At 44.4% G+C, this 18,823-nt stretch overlaps 1 protein-coding gene and 1 long non-coding RNA gene across 3 annotated transcripts in view; one reads left to right on the top strand and one right to left on the bottom strand.

The window, feature by feature from the left end:
• Positions 1 to 3,556, top strand: part of LOC133512617 (uncharacterized) — a 21,716-nt gene extending 18,160 nt beyond the window's left edge. For both annotated transcript variants that reach the window (XR_009798225.1, XR_009798223.1), the window contains one exon: positions 2,275 to 3,556. This is a non-coding gene — a long non-coding RNA (uncharacterized LOC133512617). The remainder of the gene's footprint in view (positions 1 to 2,274) is intronic.
• On the bottom strand, positions 1,306 to 18,823 carry cckbrb (cholecystokinin B receptor b). Its single transcript, XM_061842408.1, has 5 exons — positions 18,603 to 18,823; positions 8,939 to 9,190; positions 6,959 to 7,220; positions 5,979 to 6,106; positions 1,306 to 1,847 (listed from the first exon to the last, which is right to left on the bottom strand). Exons 1-5 carry the CDS (start codon positions 18,745 to 18,747, stop codon positions 1,306 to 1,308), a joined length of 1,329 nt encoding a protein of 442 aa, XP_061698392.1. The 5' UTR covers positions 18,748 to 18,823.

Genomic DNA, 18,823 nt, shown 5'->3' with positions numbered 1-18,823 from the left:
TCAGCTATTGTATCGCGTTTTATATACAGTATATATTATCTATTCATAATTGAAAAAAATCAATTTTGCAGTGGTCCGCAGGCCTGTATCTCGCCTGAATAGATCCGTCCCTGTCCTAAGTAGGGTACGCATTCACAACCCAAACAAAATCAATCTGTACTAAGAAAGTGGAGCTATCGACTGTTATTGATGCACTTTACTGCTGTAGTGGAATTCTGTTTATTCACTATGGAATGTTGATACCATTTTACTTAAACAGGGAGTCGTCGGGTTAAGACGGTCTCGAGAACAACATTGCAACGCCCATCCCCCGTCCGCCATTTTGTCTGCCTAATGCTTGTCCCGTGTTTGTGCGCCGGGAAAATCTTTGTATTTTTTTTTGCCCTCCTTTTTAGACATTATCGCCCCAAAGAAGAAAGCTGCGTCTTTTAGCGATGCTTCTGCGGCCAAAAGAAAATCCATTACCATGGAAACGAAGCTCAAGATCTTAAAACGATTCGAGAAAGGAGAGACAGCAACACCACCGAGGTTTCAGTCGGTCAACCGTGGTGACAATTATTAAAGACAAAGCCCGTATTTTAGCGCACGTGAAGGGTTCCGGTCTGACGTCGGATACAATGATCACAAAACGAGGTTCTTTGATACTTGTCGAGATGGAGAAGATTGAGGACCAGGTTCCTTCGCAACAGCTAAGCACAGCCTCCCCTTCTTCTTCTCCATCCACCTCTCAGCAGTAATTCTAAGTACATTATCTTGTTTATTTCAATGTATTTGTTTTTTTATACTAAGTATTTTGAGGTAAATTGTGACTTTAATGGTGGAATCCGACTTAACAGGAAATTCGAGTTAAGGCGCTACTGCAGGAGCGGATCTCAGTCGTAGACCGAGGACTCCCTGTAGTTCCTTTTGCGTTTTTGCAAAATTTTAAACGCCACAGCAAGTACAAAACCAATGAAGTCAGAGTAGTGGTAGAAATCCGCCGTTTCAGTTGCTTTAAGGATATGTCACAGACTGCAAAAATACAGAAAATTAAAATAAGGGAGAGCGGCCCCCACGCCAAAGTTTGGACACCCCTGATTTAACACCTCAACCTGTAATCCGCCTTGAGATATTTATACTCAATTTTTGTGTGTTTCAATTGAGGTACAGTGGGATTTCTAGCATCCCCTTTTTATTTGCTCACAATCACCGGTTTAAGCTTGGACGTTTGCTACAATACGCCGAATGTTTTCACTTTGGCCTCAACACAGCGGATGTTGTGTACCGCGTTGCCATAGTAACTGTCTCTTCCTGACAAGAAGTGCCTCAGCAGGTTCCCATGGTGCTGACTGTCGTGTAACTGAACTTGGACATGGAGGGTCCCATGGCCGTGGCGTCCTCCTCGTTGTCCCTCAGCCCGCGCCGCCGGCGTCGGCAACGGCGAGGCGCGGCGCAGCAGGAGAACGTCGCGAGCAGAGCCTTCCGGAAACGGGTGTTCATGAAGCAGTAGATGATGGGGTTGACGCAGGCGGAGGTGTAGCTCAGCAGATGAATGAAAGCAATGGGGGCGCCCGAGAGGGCTTTTTTGGCCGAAGCGTCGTCAAACGCCCGCCAGGTGTTGGCGCAGTACAGCGGCATCCAGCACAGAAAGAAGAGGACCACGATCACCACCAGCATGCGGATGACTCGCTTCTTGGCCTCCAGCTTGGCCTCCGACGTGTTGCTGCGCGGCCGCTCCGCCTTGGGCGTCTTGACCGAGGCCGACCTGGCGGACATTTCCAGCGAATAGGGACGCTGGACGTTGACGTAGCAGCCGTCCCCGTCGTCGCTACCGCACGACGCTGTCGATGTCAAGCCATTCTTCACGTCTGCGTTGGAAAGCCAAGAAAGAGAATTAAACAAACTGGAGATGCTTTGGTCAACCTTGAAAAATGGAGAAATTCCGTTCTTTGAGTAAGAAATTGGCAAAAGTTTCTCAGACCAAAGAACAAACTTTTTTTTCATCTCTTTATGAATGTCTTCTGTGGGTAAACTATGGTGCCATGTTTATGGCCTCGTTATAAAAATCACTGCGTATACGTGCCGCCTTCTGCACTGTTTCCAAGTGAATGTATATTATGTAAATGTGCTTGAGCGTATACAACGGCTACGTATTCTGTTATTCTGTTTTAGTCAAAAAAGAAGCACAAGAAAAGATCTAGCAAAAGAAAAAGCATTCCGTTTGGTTTTGCACTGTACTCTGGACATTCTTTAGTGAAGCGCTTCACATAACTGACTTTCATTCATCGTCCTCAGAACACGATAAGGAGCACAGAAAAAGGACGGACGAACGTTGGGATTTCAAGAGTCGACGACACGCAGGTGGAGTGAGCGCAGAGCTGACGGGAAACAGGCAGAAGCAATAATCAGATGTGAGGCGAAGAATAGAGACAAACATAACCAAAAGGGGCAAATAATCAAATAATTCAGCAGCACCACACCGGCGGAACTATAAGCTCATCATTGACAGCCGGTCCTGTTTTCCTACAACACCAAACAACCACATTTTTATTCCGAGCTCCCAAATAAGCGGCCATTATTTCATTTCTCGGTCATAACGCAATAATGCAAATGTTTGGAATGTCTCCATTCTTTCATTCTACAACCTCTGCCTACAGTTGCCCTGGTTACCAGCACGGCTCCTCAGCGCGAAAACATATTTGATTATTTTTGCCAGTGACTAAGACCACTAGACAAGACTAAAATTGTGCACTGCCCTTCAGCATTTTGACTATTTTTATTTTCATACCACAACGCTCGGATGGAAAATGTTGAGATTAATTTGTAGTGAAGTGCAGTTCTGTTAACGATCTCTGATGGTGGAAATGATGAATTTTTGTTTCATGAAATATTTGATTGGAGATTGTGGAACGTCTCACAACTTTACTTTAATCTGTGGCTTTTATGGTTGCTGCACGCCATTGATAATACGATCAAAAATGTATTGTTATTGCTCGTCGTTCACCCTTCCATTTTCTGTTTTGGGGGGGATTTGGACAGAATTGTAGTAAACAAAATCTGACCTTGAACCTTACTGCAACTGTGGGAACAAAATGGATTTTACCAAGCAGATGTTATTGTAAGATAAGATAAATAACATGTAGCCAAAAAGAATAAAGGGCAGAAAAGCGGAACATCACAAACAAGGCACGCCAAACGGGCGCCAACAAGACGTCGCCTAGTCTTGGGCTGACAGTCCGACGTTTGCTGCAATGTGCTTCACAATGATCGTGAGACATCAGTCAGAGACAAGCTTATTTAAATTTGGGTAAGATGAGTGATCCAACCAGAGAAAAGATGATTTGCATGTCACATATTGACGAGAAATATCAGGGAGAAAAGACCAACCTGAAAAAGGAGATTAAGGGAGTTTCCAACCAAGTTATCCGAACCCATTTGGTACGCCGCAACTGTGTAAAAACCGCAAGTGCCCACATTGAAACCCATATTGCAACAAGAGATATTTATTTAAGAAAGACGATACACAGAGAGTTTAACGCTAACGGTAGTGCCGCCCTAATGCTAGCGCCGTGCTAACAAGGCCGGTTTGAAAAAAAAACATACCGGTAAAAGTCACTGAGACACGGCAGTAACACGCTAGCGCAGCGCTAACAGGGCCGGACTGGTAAAAGTCACTTCCTCTGCACATATATTCCACCGGTCTTACTCTTACCTTTTCCGCTCGAGGGCCCCTTTGCGGCCATTAGGACAAAATGCACAAATAAGTCGCATCACCGCATAAACCGCAGGATTGAAAGCGTGTGATAAACGTCGAAATATTACAGTAAATTACGGGAAATTACAGTTATTCTCTGCGTCCACCTGTGAATGATGCAAGAATGTTACTCAAGACATTGTTTTCCAGTTAAACGCTTTAGGGCGTTTGCGCCTTTGGAGGCCCCACATTTACTTCCATAAAAGTAGACCGACTATACTTAATGGATGATTAAATTTGCCACATGTTCCATTAATGCCCTATAAAATCTCCTGGGAACCTTTTATCCCTTTTATGGGATTTCCACTTTTTTGTCATTTTTTAAATATGCGTTCATCTCTTTTTCAGACAAGTTTTTTTTTTTTTTTTCCACACGAGGCCAAGCAGATGGCGACGTCCATGCCGGCAGCTGCCAGCCAATTCCATCCTCCGACATCCTCTCCTTGTCTGCTTTCAGTCCCAGACCCCCTTGTAAGTACACCGACCGTTCCACATACTACCTCATCACCCACGCCACGTAACGGTGATGTCGCTAATGAAATCATTACAGTCACAATTGGATTCATCTCTGAAAAAATCATGCGAGAGATTGCTGAAAAAATGAGATCCAAAATAAAAGCATCCGGGGCTTTCCGAAGATCATTTTGCGCGGTCCCCGAGGTACTCGTGTAACAATCTGTTTATTATTCTGGTTGTTGGTCGCAATTGCGTCCAACTGACTAAAAATAACCACGTATTAAAAAGATATCTGAAAGTCTGCAGCCAGTGTGTGATCTATATCAACACAAAATTGCCTCTGTTTTCTTCATTTTCTTATTTTCTTTATTTTGTAGTTTTTGCGATTTCGCCACAGGAAGGGCAAAAAGGCAACGTAGTATGATAGCCATCAAGAAATGGAAGGCTCGCGGTGTAGTTACAAATATGATTTTTCTATACTCAGAAGTGCGAATGCGCCATACTTCATCACTAAATTATGCCTATGCAGTTGTAAAGTCATAGTTACATACATCTCTTGGATAACTGGAAGCGTTGAGTTTTAGCGCTTGTTGTTTCCGACTTCCGGACAAGACAATCTTCTGTTATTATTGACGATTAGCTGTGCCGTAGACTGCCGACTAAAACGGATTATCTCCCAGGTCAGTTTTGCCGTCGGCAACTTCCACCTGACTTTCTCCACTGCTAATTGTGACGACCAACTTTCCCTCTAAGCTGCGCAACTGCGCATTTGCGCACTTGTCGCACACGCTCAGCGCAGAGGAAAAGAGATCCAGCGCAGTGAACTTACAGCCTAACCTCTTTTTTTTTTTTTTTTTTTTTTTTTTTTAAATACGGCAGCACACTGCCTCTCACAAAGAGCTGCTGCTCGGCCACACCAGGCCACACATTCTACTTCCTAGTTTACCTGACACCACCCCCCTCCATTTTAAAGGGGTACACTCATAATTACAAACACTGGGGTATGTGAATTATAATAATAATGGAGATTTTTTGGAGTAAAAAAGGTCTGGTTTGAAGCCAAAGTAGAAAGTGCAGGATGAGAAGGTGTATAATGTTAAAATTCCACCTTGGCACAGCCTGACTGAGGATGCAACCACAGACGATACATTGCCAAAAAAAACTAATTCTAGATTTTAAATATAGGATGCAACATAACATTAACCCTAAAACTGTTTGGGAGCATCATTCATCAGATATTCTGCAAGCAATAATTCAGTTTTACACCAAGAAAAACAGACGGGGATATCAATGTGGGTTAAAAACAAAAAATGAAACAAAGTTGGAAGCGACTTTTCAAATTTATAGTTAATAGTTGGGTTGGTATGTATTTGTATTGTATTTTATTTTTTTTTTGTATGTTGACATTTTCAGTGTAAGTTTGCAAAAACTCAAAATTATTCTTAAAAATGTTCTGATGGGAATGTAATCTGAACCTTTCAATGAGCTATGTAACTTCAATGGATGACACTGATTGACCGTAGTGCGTACGTCTGATGTTGCTCAAAGTGGTCAAAAGGGGGCGGTCACGGCCTTAGTGTGTTTGCTCAGAAATGTCAAAAATTCGAGGGAAGATTATTAACAACGCACATTTTTTTGGTAGCATTTTCAGGTTATAGGGGTCATACTTGGCAGTGGTGTTGCAGCTTTTTTCAGCGTCACACTGCAAGTTAAGACACGTTCAATCATTTGCTCGTCAGCCAAATTGCCTTGAGGGGAAATAAATTACAAGTGACGGTCGCGTCCTCACCTGTCGAGTCTTTTTTGTGTCCCATCTCAAACTGGATCCCTCGGTAAAGCTCCCTGGAGATGAGGCCGTAGGCCACACTCATCACCACCCCAGGAATGGCAAACAGCAAAAGCAGCAACAAAACGTACCTTGAGGACACGGGAGGGAGGGAAAGGGGGGGTCAATGCAATTTTCACACATACACCTGAGAGTTCACAGCGCCGCGAGGCGACGGCTCGACACGCAGGCACCCGCCAAAGTGTTCGTTGCCGCGTGCGTTATACGGTCGCGCTCAAGTCGCGGAGGTGACGATTGGATTGGATGTGACGCTGACTGATGTGTGACCGTAGAACATTTGCGCTCCGGTGGGCGAATACATTTTTGAAGGCACTGCCGAACCATATTGATAAAAATGTTATCTGCTGCAAAATGAAAGCATAATACTGACCCGTTTTTTTCTTCTCCTTGTGAAATGGAATAAGTACCCGGGTCCATTTTACAACCACAGGACCTTCAGTTTAAAATTCTTGTTGCTTTTCTGTCTGACGTCTACTTTTGGGCTTTCAAATATTTTGCAGTCATGACTGCCTTCTTGCTTTTATTTCAAAAAGATCCATTTGTATTCACCAGCAAGATATGTAACTAATAAAATGAAATTTTCACTGCTATTTAATGTACAGACTACAAATTACCATTGCAAATCATCTTTTTCTTTCAGTTTTTTTGGTGACATTCTAAAATATGAATGATCTTACTTACATAATGCTACTGCTTACACTAACATTTATGAACTTCATGACATCTAAAATGATTTTTGGACTTATGTATTTGTGTACATACTGTTTATGAACACAATACGCATCCTCTTATGTTCCGTAGTTACTTACAAACGTAGTTTCCTCATTATGTTGTTACTGACACACGTTTTTACTAGCATACGTTTTACAAACGCTTCATATGCAACGAGAAAAAAGTTTTGCCGAAATTGCAGCCGGACTCACCAGGACTGCTCAGCCAAGGCGTGGCGCCACTTGCGACGACACTGGTGGGCGGTGGTGTTGCCGGGGCTCGGAAAGGAGTCCAAGTGACTGACGACAGGGTACGGGATCATGATGACGATCGCCATCAGCCACGTGGCGGCAATTACCCGGTAAGCGTGGGAACGGGTCTGCCAAACGCGGGACTTCAGCGGGTTACAGATGGCGCTGTAGCGCTCGATTGCTATGGCAACCAGGCTGAACGTCGAGATGCTGACCGATATACCTGCCGGAACACGAAACCTTATCAGCCACATCTGCTATCCGAGGGAGAACAAAACCACGCGACGCGTCGGGGGTGTTTACAAAAACATATGCGAGGTGGAGAGGATGTGTATCTGTGGAAGAGGAAATCATCTTGGCCTCAGACGCTGATCCCATCTGCCTTGTCCCTCCCTGACAAGGCCAGACGGGAAATTACTCTTTACCTCTCTCTTATTCACGAGTCTTCCAAATGCGAACTGTAAGTGTTTGTTTGGGCTCGTGAGTCGGTCGGGTGAAGTGCGCCGCCGGACCCGACTCTCCCGCAGGAAACTCGCTTCCGTCGGGACTTTATGTTCCACTCGCCTTCGCAGCGGCACAATCTTGCGATACGTATCAAAAGCAAAAAAGCAATGCGTGTGTCCACAGTTCTATTTCATATATAGAGTGGGGGAAATAGTGATTTCATTCCCTGCTGAATTTGGAATAAAAACATCAAGGTTACAGATCTTTAAATACAGTTCTGCTCCCGCCAACGGTTTTCTAGTGGGATGAGACTGAGAAGACCATTCCATGAGCTCGATGTACTTTTTCTTGTTGCCCCGACTGTGTGTTCAGTGTCATTGTCACGCTGGAATGACACAGCCATGACTCTTGCTAAGGAAAATGTATTTTATCCTAGATTTTACCATCACCTCAGACATGTTTGGTACATGTGACTTGTGGAAAACGACTCCATCCATCCATTCTCTACTGCTTCTTTGGATCGGGTCGCGGGGGAGGTAGCTTCAGCAGGAATACCCAGACTTCCCTTTACCCGGCCACTTCTTCCAGCTCTTCCAGAGGGAACCCAAGGTGTTCCGAGGCCAGCCGAGAGACAGTCGACTCCAGCGTGTCCTGGGTGGTCCCTGGGGTTTCTTTCCGGTGGGACGTGCCCGGAACACCTCACCAGGGATCCGAATCAGATGCCCCAGCCACCTCATCTGGCTCCTCTCAATGCGAAGGAGCAGCGGCTCGACACTGAGCCCCTCCCGGATGACCGAGCTTCTCACCCGTTCTCTAAGGGAGAGCCCGGACACCCTGCGGAGGAAACTCATTCCGGCCGCTTGTATCCGGGATCTCGTTCTTTCGGTCACGACCCACAGCTCGTGCCCACAGGTGGGGGTAGGAACGTAGATCGACTGGTAAATTGAGAGATTTGCCTTTCGACTTAGCTCCCTCTTTACCAAAATGGAGCGATACAAAGTACGCATCACTGCAGAGGCTGCACCGATCCGTCTGTTGATCTCCCGCTCCATTCTTCCCTCACTCGTGAACAAGACCCCAAAATACTTTAATTCCTCCACTTGGGGAAGGATCTCATCCCCGACCTGGAGAGGACACGCCACCATTTTCTGACTGAGGACCATGGTCTCAGATTTGGAGGTGTGCCGATTCTCATCCCAGCCGCTTCACAAACGCCTGTGAACCGCTCCAGTGAGAGTTGGAAATCACGGCTTGATGAAGCCAACAGAACCACATCATCTGCAAAGAGCAGAGATGCGATGCTGAGGCCACCAAACCGGACACCCTCTGCGCCTAGAAATTGTGTCCATAAAAGACGACTCACCTCCTCAAATCATTGAGACGCACAAACCGCAAAACCTGAGAGAATTGAGTTCATTTCTTCAACAATATCAGGGAGTGTACAATATGGTGTGTGCGTGTTTTTTTTTTTAGCCATCTTTTCCTGACTCTTCTCACCCATGAGGTAGGACACAATCTTGCACATGATGGCGCCAAAGATGAAGTCCTTGAGGATGCTGGGAATGAGCGTGAACGGCATGCAGAACACGGCCATCATCAGGTCGCTGATGGCCAGCGACAGCAGGAAGGTGTTGGTGACGGTGCGCATGCGCTTGTTGACCGTCAGCACCACGATGATCAGAAGGTTCCCGAACACGCTCAGGAAGAAGATGAGGGAGTAGAGCAGAATCCTCAGCGTGTGGTCGTCGTCTAAAACGCGAGAAAAATGCCAGGTATGGTGTTTAGAGTGGGGGAAAATCCTTGCGGGTTGTTAAACGTAAGGATGATGAATGCAATCATAAGCAGGTATGTTATGTTATGACACACTTATTTGCTCATTGACATCCTTTTCTTATATACTAATATTATGTGCGTGCTTCTTCCTAACACAATTCATAAAAACTTTGGTATATGCTCATTAACTAACATAATATTTCATAATTTAGTCTCCTCCTGTTTGATAGATGCTCTAATAATTGCCAGCTGCATTTGAATCACAACCTAAGATTGAATTAGTTGGAGAATCTAATAAAAGAGATGACACGAAGTGAAGTCCCGTATTTTCCGCACTATAAGGCGCACCTAAAACCCTTTAATTTTCTCTCAAAAGCTGACTGTGAGCCTTATAATCCGGTGCGCCTTATATATGGAAAATGTTTTAAAATATGAATTCATTTGGAGGTGCGCCTTATAATGTGGTGTGGAAAATACGGTACGACATTTGTTAATAAATATATGTCCTCCTGTGTTTTTATGGCTGGTGTCTTCAGGCAAAAGTTAGGATCGTTCATTTATACAAATATGATACGTTAACACCAACAATCTTGTTTTCGAAACCCCCGCCCCCATAGGCGAAGTCCATAAAGTCGTGCCACATAATTTTAACAATTATTTACCCATATTTTAAAGCAGTTTGAACAATCCCACTCACATTAATCTTCCCCTTGTGTCAGCCCATGCAAGTGGAGCGTCTCGACGGCCCTCCGCCATTTGCGGCTTCAGCGGGTCACGTACATGTCGTCCACGCTCACGGTTCTGATCACCCCCCACCAGCTTGCATGCAATATTGTTTCTCCAGAAGGTTCCCAACCGCGGCAACTTTGCGGGGCTTAGAGGCGCCCGAGTGCCCCCGTCTGCAGTGACACGGGGGCCAAGCGACAACATTTAAAGCACTATGTGCAACCAAGAGTACTTGCGCCCTCATACCCAGAAAGAAAAGAAAGAAAAAACTTTTTTTCCTTTTTGTCTGTCAAGCTTTTAAACCATTTATACGGAAACTTCTACATATCCGTCTTCTATGATTGATTTTTTTTTTTAATTATTCCCGACTCTCTCCGGCACGGTTTATTAAAAAGGGGAAATAAAACACGTTTTTGCAAAAGTTGACTCACTCAACAAGGATGTTGTGTTCGTCGAGATTGACGGGTAATTTGACCCACATCGATTTATTCCCAGGTACTGATTTGTCCTCTCCAAATTGTTCCTTGAGGGCAGCAGCAGCAGCAGCAGCGCGTACACACAAAGAATATTGACTAATGAATAATGGCAACGTTTTCTTCTCCGGGCCACATGGGATGCAAATCGTAGGTGAAATGCGCTGATGGCGCGGGAAGCTCGGGCGGCTCGCGCGGCTCGCTTATCAAAAAGGCATCCGGGTCCGGGTCAAGCTGTGAGAACGCCTCAGCGTGAGAAAACGTCGACTGCCTCCAGCTCACAGGGGCCGGTTTCGAAATTACAAGTTGAACGATCAAACGTCACAATACAGATTTTGAGAAATGTTCATCATGAGGCTCCGTTATCGCACCTTGTTCAACCTCCCCCCCCCTCCCCATCCTCCAGGATTTGACTCCTTTTTTTTATTCACTTTCCATTTCTAATCTCATCTAATGAGATCCAGTAAAAGGACTGAATCAAAAATTCAACCTATTAAAAAATTGAAAGGGGTGGGATAATAGCACGAGCTCCCGTTTGTCAATGCTCAGAAAGTGAATTTTCACCGGTACTCGGAACGGGCGTAACAATCAATGAACCGACCTCGAATAATTTATATTTCATCGCATTATTCAATAATATTCTGCCCAGTGAGCGTATAAAGCAGCCTCGCTTAATAATTACGTGCTGGGGAAAATTTAAGGGTTCTGTCCCAAAGCCTGGTTGGAAAACGGCACCGATTGGCCGTCTTTTATTTTCCGTGTGCCCGAGCGGTATGAAAAATGTGCAGGCGGGTGATTGGATTGAAAAGATGTTCGTTCCTCCGGCAGGTTCCGTCAACACCACACTGAACAGAAGATTCTGCCCGGTCGAGCTTCCGCCTAATCGAAGCCAATTAGCGTCCCCGTCTTGATAACTCTTTCAGCACATTTACATTAAAAGGTGGCAGAGGAAATTCTTAATTGCTTCTCTGCTTAAAGATGGTAGAATGAATCACAAATTTTTTTTATCTGCGGGATTCACAGGCATATTTTTTTTTTCTGTTTTGGGTGGGAGTTCGTTACTAAATATAATAACGGACGACAAGAGCAAAGATGTTGAAATCGTAATGATGTTGGCGTGAAACCCATGTTTGACTTTTATTCTCCAAATGCTGTTCACTCGAGGCACGCAGTACATGCCTTAATTGCAAGTACATTGTGTTCACTTGTCTTTTTTTTTTTTTTTTTTTTTTTTTTTTTTTTCTGGGTCAGCATTTGTCAAGCATATAATACGGTTACTGCAGTTCCAGCAAAGAGATGGCGCTTGCACACAATTAATGGCCGTTATTGTGGTTGTGTTTTTCATTGGTGAATAACAGCGCTGTCGGTAAATTGAACCAAAATACTCGGAATATTTCCTTGTAATGTAAAATTTATAAACACATCAGATTGTGTACTGACTGAAGTGTCTGGTAAATATTTAGATTCACTCACACCACCCTCTTAATCATTTGTCAACGTGGCGGGCAAGTGCAGTGTTTCCCAGTCCATATCGAGTTCCGGTGCATAGCTGGAAGGCGTTGGCCTCGCAGTTCTGAGGTCCCGGGTTTGATCCCGGCACCGCCTGTGTGGCGTTTGCATGTTCTCCCCCGTGCCTGCGTGGGTTTTCTCCGGGCACTTCGGTTTCCTCCCACATCCCAAAAGCATGCGACATGAATTGGACACTCTAAATTGCCCCTAGGTGTGATTGTGCCCTGCGATTGGCTGGCAACCAGTTCACCGCCTCCTGCCCGTCGACGGGCGGGGTCGGCTCCGGCGCTCCCCGTGACTTTCGTGAGGATAAGCGCCAAAAAAATGGATAGATGGATATATTCTACTATAAAATGTAATGATGAGCTGGTCTCAATAAACTCACAAAATGAAGATAAGTATGCACAAGTACCGTCTGCCATCTAGTGGGAAAGCGTTTAATTCTTTTGCCGGTCACTGTATGTCGCCACAGTATGCCACAGAAATCGCTCAGTTCATACGAAGTAGATAAACAATTTCCAGAACTATAAAGTGGCACGTATCGAATAGTTAGAATAGTACAGGACATGTATGAGGACAGCAAAACAGTGGTGAGAAGTGCCATAGGTGTGTCTGAAGAATTTAAGGTGGAGGTGGGACTGCATCAGGGATCTGCTCTGAGCCCCTTCCTGTTTGCGGGAGTAATGGATAGGCTGACAGATGAGGTTAGACTGGATTCCCCTAGGGACCATGATCTACGGATTACAGACGGTGGCTCTGAAGAGACAACGGGAAGCAGAACTGGGGGTGGCAGAAATGAAGATGCTGAGGTTCTCGCTTGGAGTGAGCAGGTTGGGTTAGGGTTAGAAATGAGCTGGGATGTTTTGGAAACAAGGTGAGAGAGAGCAGACTTCGATGGTTTGGACATGTCCAGATTCGAGAGAGTGAGGATGTTGGTAGAAGGGTGCTGAGGATGGAGCTGCCAGACAAAAGAGCGAGAGAAAGACCAAAGAAAAGGTTGATTGATGTGGTGAGGGAGGATATGAAGACTGTGGGTGGTACAGAGGAAGATGCACGAGGTCGGCTTAGGTGGAAAAAGATGACACGCTGTGGTAACCCCTAATCGGGACAAGCCGAAAGGAAAAGAAGACGAAGTACCGAGATCTCATCTTTGTACATGCCTCACAGTTGGCAAATCCGCATCGTATTGAGGACGAGTACTACACAACGTGGATAGATGGGACAATACTCTGAAGAATATTATAATTCTGACTGGCATCAAAGCTTCCAGCCCTACATTAAAACTATTTTTTCCCATTCAAGCAATATTAATCTGTTTCCCTGTGATTGATTGGTGTCCCCCACCTCTTGCACGAGGTCATTTGGGATTGGCCACGAGTGACCTACTCAGAATAGGATAAGCGGTGAAGACGACGGATATTTGATTTTTGGCCTTCAGCTTTATTTATGGATGACCCGTCACTAGAAAAAACATTCAACTACATCTCTTCTTTTTTCATGATCTAAACTAAGATTAATCGTCGGCGGGGGCTTTTTTTGGGACCCGCTGTTAACTGCCGGCTCGGTTCATAATAGTTCATCCGTCCATGAATATTTAACATTTCAATCTGCTTTTCTCATTCAACAAATCTGACATTTTATGGACTATGACTTGCTCTCTCCCCGCTTTTCTAATATGTATGCGGCACGACACTTTCTATTCCAATTGGCTCCCGTGTCACCGCGCCTATCAGGGAAAAGCGAACCCGCCCTTGGTCCTGTAAGGCCGAGGTATCGGTAAATGTCACCGCCGGTGTCTTATCCGGCGCTGTAAATGTCACCTCAGCTGTGTCACTAAGCTCAACTGCGATCCACAACAGTTATTTCACGGAGGCTGCTGGAAACCTCTCCCACTTTTAAACAATGGCACTTTTGTCGTCGTTCTCATAGAAATAACAGTTTATCTCGGACAATCTAAAGAGCTCCAACTACGTAATTTTTGACATTATAAACAACAGCAACCACAACCTAAATTATAATGTAAGACGTTATGAAAGCAATACAATTTTATGATTATTGTGTGAATGCATTCTTGACGGTTAATAGTGGTGGCACTCAATTAAAACAATCAAATTAATTGGTCAATTTGTTCCCAATTATCCTCATTTTAATTTAAAAAAAAAAGTATTTGACGCTTTAAAACTTTTGTTTGAATAAATGTTTTGTGAGATGACTAGATATATAAAAAAAAAAAAAATCAAAACTGCCTAGGGGTGCTAGCGCCCTCCATCTTGATCCCAGCACATGAAACAAAGCATATTTCATTGAAATCCAGTATCCATTCATCCATTTTCTTAGCCGCTTGCGGGAGTGCTGGAGCTTATCCCCTTATCCCTTATCCCGGAGAAAACCCACACAGGCACGGGGAGAAGATGCAAACTCCACACAGGCGGGGCCGGGATCGAACCCGGGACCTTAACTGTGAAGCCAAACCTTTCCAGCTGCACCACCGTGCCGCCCTTGAAATCCAATTCTTACTGTAACAACAACCGCTCGAAATTTTTCATCCCTGGGTCTGTTGTTGTATCCAGCTTGTATCGAGTCTCAAAAACATCCACAAGTGATAGTCACACAATTCCAATTGAGGGTTTTTTCATCTTTTTTTTTTTTTTTTTTTTTGCAGTCAGTGGTGTGAAAGTGAGTTGTTTTTTCTTTTTTTCTGCACATCATTTAGTTCCCCCATCCTCATCGCCCAGGTAATGCCCTCCTGTTGATGCGTGATGAATTGCAATCAGCCCTCATCCCGGGTAGCTCATCAACATTTTCACTGACTCGCTAAACACCTTCTCACTCGTCTGCACTCGACAAGAGAGCGATCCGGCCAAGCCACTTCAATCGGTGTCTGCATGACTGGCGGAGTGTGAAATGATGTTCATTGTGTCAGTTGGCTGTGTGCCTTCAAAGCACCTGCACCCCCCCCACCCACCCCCCACCCCCCACCCCCACCACCACCACCACCCGTTTTCCTCAAAAGCATTATTCTGACTCTCAGGTGGGCTAAATACAGCAACCGAAATATCAGCTTGCTCAAGTACAGCACCTTTATTCAACCACCGTGTTATCGCACGTTACACCTTGACCCATTATATGCCCTCATTTAAAAAAAACAAAACAAAACACAAAAGATCTTATTTTTAAATGTAGTCCATGACATCCCTGTTGGTGATGGTATGCATGCCGCCCCAGATCTGGAGATGAAGCACGTGCACCAGCATAGTAATCTTGACTGCACCTCGCCTCGGTAAGCTCCATAAATGCAGACCAAGTGTTTAATGGACCAAGACAAGAGGCGGAGTGAGAGGTTAATGGTCGTCGGTCGGTAGGGGCGTCATTTGAGGGCCGAGTGTGGGCGCAGTGTAGCTGGCGGCTGTTTTTGGCGGGCTGATATTTTCTCGATTTCTCTTATGCGGGCACAGCATCGTGCCAGAGAGGAAGCTGACTGTCTTTGAATCTTGTTACATATTCTTCTGGATATGCAGTAATATTAGGTACACACCCCCAATTAAGCGACAGCCATTAAGAGAGATGTCTGTCAGAAAGGGGGGGGGGGGACTATTCCCGGAGACAATTACAATAATTTCCGACCTATAAATCCCGACTTTTTTCACACGCTTTCAACCCTGCGGTTTATGCGGTGATGTGGCTAATTTTAATTTGTCCATTTTTTTCTAACAGCCGCAAGGGGGCACTCAAGCGGAAAAGAGAAGAGTGAGACCAGTGGAATATATGTGCCGAGGAAGTGACTTTTACCGGTCCGGCCCTGTTAGCGCTGCGCCAACATGTTACTGCCGTGTCTCGGTGATTTTTGCCGGTATGTTTTTTTTTTTTTTTTTTTTAACTGACCCTGTTAGCGCGGTATTAGCGTGGCAGTGGCGCTAGCGTTAAACTCTCTGTGTACCATCTTTCTTTGTAAATATCTCGTGTTTCAATGTAAGGCACTTGCGGCTTTCACAAAGCTGCGCCGTATGTATGTACCAAATGGTATTTCCTTTATAAACATACTGGGTAAGGCTTATAACTGGGTGCGATCTGTAGGCCGGGAATTACGGTAACTCTATTTTTATAGGCACTTTCACGATAGGTCAATGTGAGCAGAGTCGATTTATCCTAAAAGTTCAAATAACAGGGTGAGCAGGCTATGAAGCACTTGCACCATTCAAAACAATCCAGTCCTAGCCAATTTTATGAGTTACACACTTCAAATGACTATATTGCCTTTGAAATGTATATATTTGTGTAGCGAAAAATCCTCACTATTCTGCTATGTCGCAAATACAAATAATTTTTGTAATCCTGATTGAACTAAAACAAAGATTTAGTGTGATTTCTATCAGAGAGTCAAGGAAAAAAAACTGACCGTGCATTTTTATACAGTCATGGAAAAAAATGCATGATTATGTTATGATTATACGTATACTGCACTAAAATGATAGAGAAAAAAATAACACCAAGTTCATGTCAAACTCAAACGCAGGTTAATACTTTCAATTTAAAGACGTCAGACACGAAAGCATCCATAAAATCAGTGTGAGGGGGGGGGGGATACGAAACTCAGCATCTCAGTGGATGGCAAAGGGCGAGGAAAAGAGATGCATGCAAGAAGCGATTTTAAAAAAATTTTGGAGCGGCAACAGCAAAGGGCAGCGCCACTCTCAGCTTCTTTTTGGCACAGTCAAAGGACAGTAAACCAGAAGACCCGACAGAAGGTTTTCACCAGACGTGCACCGGCTATTCATACCATCTGCAGGCGATTAATAGAAGAAAGAAGCCCAGTACGGAGGTCCAATAGCTTGGACTGATTTTTCCAAGTGCCGCCATGAAAGATTTCGCTTAACTTGGGCCAGGTGGCTTCAAGTGATAAAAACAAATTTTAGATCCCAATCCAATTTGACACCTAGACTGAGCAGCCCAGATCTGGCATGCCGTTCCCAGCTGGATCACCAAAAACTATCAACTCTTATCTTGATGACATCACAACTAAAACAGATAAAATATCTGTTGCTCTCTTTTAAAGAGACACATCACCCATAGAAAACTGGAAGCAAATTCCATGTTTCCATACGAGGGAGCTAAATATAGCCACGGGAAAACCAAAGGAGTACTTAGAACTGAGCCTTGAGCCTGAAGTTGATATATCAAGTGTGTTTCAGTTTAGCTGTTCAACTAAATCAATCTACTGTGTTAGAGTTTAATACTCGCCAAAATTTTAGACAATCACCCAAAAACATCTGGTATTTATTAATATATTGTCAAGCACTTCATCAGAAAACAATTAACGAGGTGCCAATTAAAGACGTGGATAAAATTGGCGTTGCAGAGTTACAATTTTTGTCTGTCGTGAGTCTTCCATCAAACATACTTTTAGTAGTGGGGTTTGTAAACGTGGCCCTCGTCGCTCATTTGATTTGACAAAATATAATAATATAATATATAATATCAAATCACATAGATACTGTAAGAAGTATATTTAAGGACCGATCTGATATTGTGTACATTGGCACTTATTCTGTGGTGTCATCGGGAACCTGAACTGAACCCCGTTAAGAAAAGGGCGCCGAACCCCAGCATGCACGAGGCGCGGGGGCCACGTCACTGTCCAGATGTCAGGTCAGCTGGCCCGCTAAATCCCCGTCAGCAGCCAGGTTTCATTTGCGCTCCTAAGCCTCACGCGGCCCAGCAGCCACATTTGGGGCTGCAGAATAATGATATTGTGTATTGCACGATATCGACTTCTTTGAGACCGTGTGGGGCTACGGTTCTTCGCCATCGCACTTGTGCGCATGTACTGGACGGCCCATTTGGGGCAGCGTCTTGACTGGTTGAATTCTTAATGTAAAATGTATCTTCTTTTTTTTTGAAAGATAGCTGGCATAAATCTATTAATTTATACATCACTAACAATTCATTTGGGGAAGAAACATTTGACTGTATGTATTTCTTTCAGAATGGTAAATATTCTGCTTTTTAAAGGCAACACTGGACCGTTTTGATTGATCACTATGTTTAGTGTGTCATATAAAAAAGCCACTTTTTAAATATTTGGACTCATGTGAGGTAGCCAAAATATGATAATAAACATTTGAAGCTAATCTTTCGGTCATCGTGTCAGTCGAAATTGATTCTGACGAGCGGTTCTTTTGTTGGGTCTCATTCCACAGTGCAAGGATGTTGTGGTAGACTGATCACAGGTGTCAAAATCAAGTCCCGGGGGCGCCGGATCTGGCCCACCACGCGATTTTACGTGGACCGCCAAGGATTTTCTTGGGAAAATCTCTACCAAAATTACTATTGTCATATACCATACATGATAATGTTGGGTTTTGCGTTATCAAACATGAACAACAGTTGGAAAACCCATTACGCTTGATTTATGATTCCAAAACTACTTCATAAATTGATGTAAATATGATGAGGAGATTTTAAAAAATATATGGTTTCACAGTCATAACAGCCCTCTGAGGGAAACCAGAATCACAACGTGGCCCTCGACAAACATTTGTTTGGCACCCCTGGAATGAATGTTGCAAGTGTGAATGATTTTAAACTGAGTTTGTGATCAAGTTCGCGCACCAAAATGATTTAATTTAAAAGCGCATATTTTTTTTTTTTTCTTGAAAATAAACCAAGCGGTGTTTTCTCACCCTTTGGCCGCACGCCTCGCGGTGCGAGCGCCGCTGAGACGTTGCCGCAGCTCCGGTTGGACGGGTCCGCGCTCCCGTCCTGCGCCACGAGAGCGCGCGCCCCCGCGCACACCGCCGACGTGTCGTTCGGTGCGAACGAATCCATAATTCTTCTGTCGACTCGCACTTATCGGCAAAAAAAAAAAGTTATTTGTTCTCGAATTCCCAAGTGCTGCAGCGCG

This window comes from Syngnathoides biaculeatus, chromosome 14, assembly GCF_019802595.1.
Source record: "Syngnathoides biaculeatus isolate LvHL_M chromosome 14, ASM1980259v1, whole genome shotgun sequence".
In the NCBI taxonomy this organism is placed as follows: domain Eukaryota; kingdom Metazoa; phylum Chordata; class Actinopteri; order Syngnathiformes; family Syngnathidae; genus Syngnathoides; species Syngnathoides biaculeatus.
Note: the sequence above shows the minus strand (reverse complement) of the source record. Positions and strands in the feature narration are given on the sequence as shown.